The 4,592-nt window shown below is 40.1% G+C and overlaps 1 protein-coding gene across 1 annotated transcript; it reads left to right on the forward strand.

Moving 5' to 3' along the window:
* Positions 1 to 373: 373 nt before the first annotated feature.
* LOC131165605 (uncharacterized) lies at positions 374 to 3,936 on the forward strand. The gene is made up of 2 exons (XM_058123547.1): positions 374 to 1,406; positions 3,305 to 3,936. Exons 1-2 carry the CDS (start codon positions 930 to 932, stop codon positions 3,662 to 3,664), a joined length of 837 nt encoding a protein of 278 aa, XP_057979530.1. The 5' UTR covers positions 374 to 929; the 3' UTR covers positions 3,665 to 3,936.
* The last annotated feature ends 656 nt before the right edge of the window (positions 3,937 to 4,592 follow it).

A 4,592-nucleotide genomic window follows, 5' to 3' on the forward strand; every position in this document is an offset into this window, starting at 1 on the left:
TTTTTCCAACCCTCAACTCTCTTACTAATTTTTTGGATTAAAGGATCAAAATGACAATCTTTCAATTTACCATCCACTATTGGCACACCCAAATACGTAAATAGAAATTTACCCTCAATAAAACCGGTCTCTTGAAGAATTTCTCCTCTCTTCCGAACACCCAACTTGTTTGAGAAAAAAATAGCTAATTTATCTTTATTCACCATTTGACCGGTCCAGTTTCATACTCCTTAATCACTCCCATTAATTGACTAACAATTTTTTTTCCAACATTAACAAAATTATTTTGTTCATTTCTTGATATATTTTAATTAAATTAAACATTTTTTATACACTGAAATCATGTTTGATCTGTCCCTTGGCGTTGACACATGCAAAATAGAAGAGAGTGGTGGCCCGCGATCCGGCGAAAGGAAAAATTTCCCCTTATACATGAACAGTCGAGATTTTCCATCACCGCCAGATCATCATCTTCTTCTATGGTCGGTGGCGGGGGGTGGCGGTGGGCTGTCACTCTTGAAAACTCAACCCCAACCAGCCAAACTCAGGCCACCTCCTGAAGGCAACGTGTCGCCCACTCATTCTCCGCCGCCCCAACGAAACCTCCTCCCTTCCTCCCATTCCCATTTTTAACCCAACAGACCATTTCCCATTCTCTCTCTCTCTCTCTCTCTGATTGCAATTAAAGCTCAAGATCAAGAAGAAACGTTCAATATTCAAAACTCCCTCTCGCTTCTCTGCTGTTGCCTCGCCCCTTTTCTCTCTCCCCCGCTCATTTCTTTTTTTTTTCTCCGTCTTCCCTGCAATCTTCCCGTCTCTTTCTTCTCCATCTACCCATACCCACGAATCGAATTAGAAACTCCGACGTCCTGTCCCTTCCCGAGATCTGACCCAGCACCCACCGGCGGCGACGCTACGACATCGACGTCATGGCTCGCCGTCTCTTCGCTTGCTTTGGCCGAGGCGCTTCCTCCTCCTCCTCCACCTCGAGGAAGACGACCCAGTCGCCGGAGACCACCTTCGTGGGCGACCAGGCGGCGGAGGAGCAGAGGAGGGGCGGGGCCGGCGGCGTTCTGGTGGAGTTGTTCTCTTCCCAGGGTTGCGCCACCTCGCCGACGGCGGAGCTGCTGGTGTCGCGGCTGGGGAGGGGCGACTTCAACCTGGAAATGCCGGTGACCGTGCTCGCCTACCATGTCGACTACTGGGATTACATGGGGTGGAAGGACCCGTTTGGGTCGAGCCAGTGGACGGTGAGGCAGAAGGCTTATGTAGAGGCCTTGAGACTTGACACCATTTTCACCCCTCAGGTGGTGGTGCAGGGCAGAGTCCAATGCGTTGGTACCGAAGAAGATGCTCTGTTGTCCTCCATCAGATCTGCTGCCAGGTTCCCTTCTCCTGCATTCCAGGTTTGTTGCTGGATCCGTAATCTTGATGTTTGATCTGATGATTGCTTAATGTCATTGATAATAGTGCTTGTTAGTTTCTTGATCTATACTCTAGTCCCATTTCCTGAAATCTCCGTAGTTCTTGTTCATCATAATTTATAATTTTAGTTTGAGAGATAATCGACTCTGAATCACAAAACTAAAAGAAGGCCTAGCATTTTGCGGGAAAAGTTCTGCATATGGGATGAGCCTGTACGTAATTATGGGAAATGTTGTGAGAATTCAATTACCGGTTGAACTTGGTTAGGCTCTGCAGATAATTGTCAAGGTTTGAGCGAGAAAAATGCTAATTTGTTTAGCTTCCGCTTGGATCAAGGATTTTGTGAGAGAAAAAGAAAAGAAAAGGCAATGAGAAGAAAATCAATTTTTAATGATATTTTTTTTTCATTTTATATAAAGAATGAAAAGTTGTTCAATGATTAAAAATTTCAGGAAAAAAAAAAACGTCAATCACATGAAAAATAAATTTTTGTTTATTGGTTTACTGTATAAACAGTTTTCTGTTCTGCTTGATAACCACCACACAAGATAGTTATTTTCCCTTCTAAATTTTCTTCCCCAAGTCACAAACAAGGTGCTAAAGAATAGGGTTGAGGGATAAATAAGAAGAACCTGAATATGTATCTTTGTTTGGCTGATGAGTAAATTTAAGTGAAGAATGGAACTGATATTTTGGTATTTGTTTTTTTTTTTTTTTTCATGGACCCTGGAAGAGACTTTTTTTTGCTGGGCTAAATTCATCATTTCAATGTGAGCAAAAAATGATGATATACTGGTCGTATTTTTGGAGTAATTTCCTAAATCTTGTGCAATTATCTTGATCTGTGACAAAAATTGAGCATGTGTGATGAGGGAAAATGATGCTATAGATTTTCCTTTATTTATTTTATTTATATAAAAAAAAATTCAATATGGGGAAAAGGACGACTTTGTCTCTTCTAACCTAAGGTGCTAAATAGGGAGCAAATAGAAATCTAAAATGTATCTTAAGTATAGTGGCTTGGTTGGGTCAAATAGGTGGCAGGCATGTGAGGGGTTTCTCCAATCTCCAGCAGCATGTGAGTGACTTTATGAGTGTGAAGTTCTTCACATTTCCCATCCAGCTCTGTTTCAACTAAATCTAATAAACTAAAGAAGTTTAAACAAAGTTGTTGGCAGACCAAAAACAGACGTAGAAAGTAACTTCATCACCTTTTTGATTGTTTGAGGCCGCGTAAAGATACATCTGTCTCTTTCAAAAAGAAGTCATCTTTGCTTTGAATAAATGAAAGTCAATGGGATGAACTACTTGTCATTTGCCTTTGTTGTCCAACAAAAGCAATTGGGTGAGCTGGTTACCTACTCAACCAAAAGTTTAGCCCATTGACTAATGCTTCCTTGCTGAAAAATGAATTGAGTCTTTAATCAGCTCCGTAATTCTGTCAAGTTAGCAAGCTTCATAAATGTAAATTTAGTTGCCTCCTTTATTCTGAAGCAATGTTCCTCAAAAGGAGTCTCACCTGAGTGCTATACTAGTGCAAAATCATCCATGGATTTGTCTTCAGATTATTTAATTAGATCATTATGAACTTCTCAAGCATGTTAAGTTGGCTTTTTAACTATCATAGAATTAAATAAATGGAGTACAGAGTAAATGCTTAAATACCTTTCTGGCAAAAACCAATATCAAATAAATCCTAGTTCAACCGCTAAGAGAAGTGCTGGGTCAGTGAACCTTGCCTCCTGCCTCATTTTACAGCAAAGAAATTATTCATATAGAGGCAAATATGGAGACTGCAAGTTAGGAAGTTGGTTTTCCTGACATCAATGAAATGTTAATTTATATAAACTGACTATAAGTGTGGATTTACTTAAAACAGGCAACCATCCAAAGGCCTTCACCAGATTCCTTGCAAGTATCTCTAACAGGAGCTTTAAGGACAAAGGTTGGTAGTCACGGCTCTAATATCATGGTGGCCTTGTCCGAGAATGGGTTGGTGACAGACTGCCCGAAGGGGGAGAACAAGGGTCGAGTCCTCTCCAATGACTTTGTTGTTAGGAGATTGGAGAAGCTCTGCACTGTCAAAGACATTTCCGCCAAGAAGACAGTGACAGGAACTGTTAATTTTTCCTTGTGGGAAGGTTTCAACAGCAGCAAATGCAGTGTCGCCGTGTTGGTTCAAAACGGTTCTCATCAGATTTTTGGTACCCAGACCTTCCAATTGCCGGATAACTTGTGAGGTTGATAAGCTAGATTGGATTTTAGCATCAAATTCAGGCCATGACTTCTGATGGTTGTGTACAGGGATGTGTTCTGGTTTAGGGTAATGATACTTTTTTCTTTTATTTTTTATGTTGTTAATGTTTTTATTTTATATTTAGGAGGTGGGGAGAGGATTTGCATCTCACCACGTGAAGTTATCTTTGAGATTTGGAATTGAATGCTTCTTTGAACATCGGCTTTCAGGTGTGAAAATATTATATCTTGTATATAAGCTCTTATCTTGCTCTAGTCTTTTTTTCCTTTTACCTTTTTCCTTTCTGATTCAAATAAACAAAATAATACATTGTATTAAAAAGGAAGGCATTCCAAGGGGGGAGTCGCAGAAGTACAACAGGAGAAAACTTACAATGAAACAGACTAGTTCTTTTACAATAAGCATCAAAATCTTTGCAAATCTGCTTTGAGCCAAAGTCCTCAAATGCCTTTCCTTTTATATCAGCAAGCGAGGGGAATGGTATCCCCAATTGTCATTGTTTTTAGTTTAAGCATTTAGCTCTCAGTGCTGCAAAGTGCCAACATCTCCCTCTTTAAGTTATTCTGGTTGGGGATTCTTTCCCAGGCTGTCTACCAAGTAGAGGTCCCTTTCCATGAAAGGCAATACACCAGTCATTAGTGTGTTTGAGAAAAATATCTGCCTGTGAGATGTTCCATGTCAGAATCGAGGTTGAGTGTTTTTTATACGTGGATGGGTTAAGATCAAGTAAATTAAACTTTTGGGCTAAGTGAATTCATATGTCAACCTCATACAAAGATATTAAAAAAATCTTACTAGCGAGTAATATCAAAGTGGATGATTTGTAAAGTCATGTAAAATGAGTAGATAAGAACAAACTCTCCAATGGTTGCTGGTCGTTTATTTGCATTGGTCTCTTCCACTACGAAGT

Source organism: Malania oleifera, chromosome 1 (assembly GCF_029873635.1).
Source record: "Malania oleifera isolate guangnan ecotype guangnan chromosome 1, ASM2987363v1, whole genome shotgun sequence".
In the NCBI taxonomy this organism is placed as follows: Eukaryota; Viridiplantae; Streptophyta; class Magnoliopsida; order Santalales; family Ximeniaceae; genus Malania; species Malania oleifera.

Coding starts and splice junctions, on each gene's coding strand:
- LOC131165605 (XM_058123547.1), top strand. CDS start 930: ATGGCTCGCCGTCTCTTCGCTTGCTTTGGCCGAGGCGCTTCCTCCTCC. Junction 1,407..3,304: donor TCCCTTCTCCTGCATTCCAG/GTTTGTTGCTGG, acceptor TACTTAAAACAG/GCAACCATCCAAAGGCCTTC.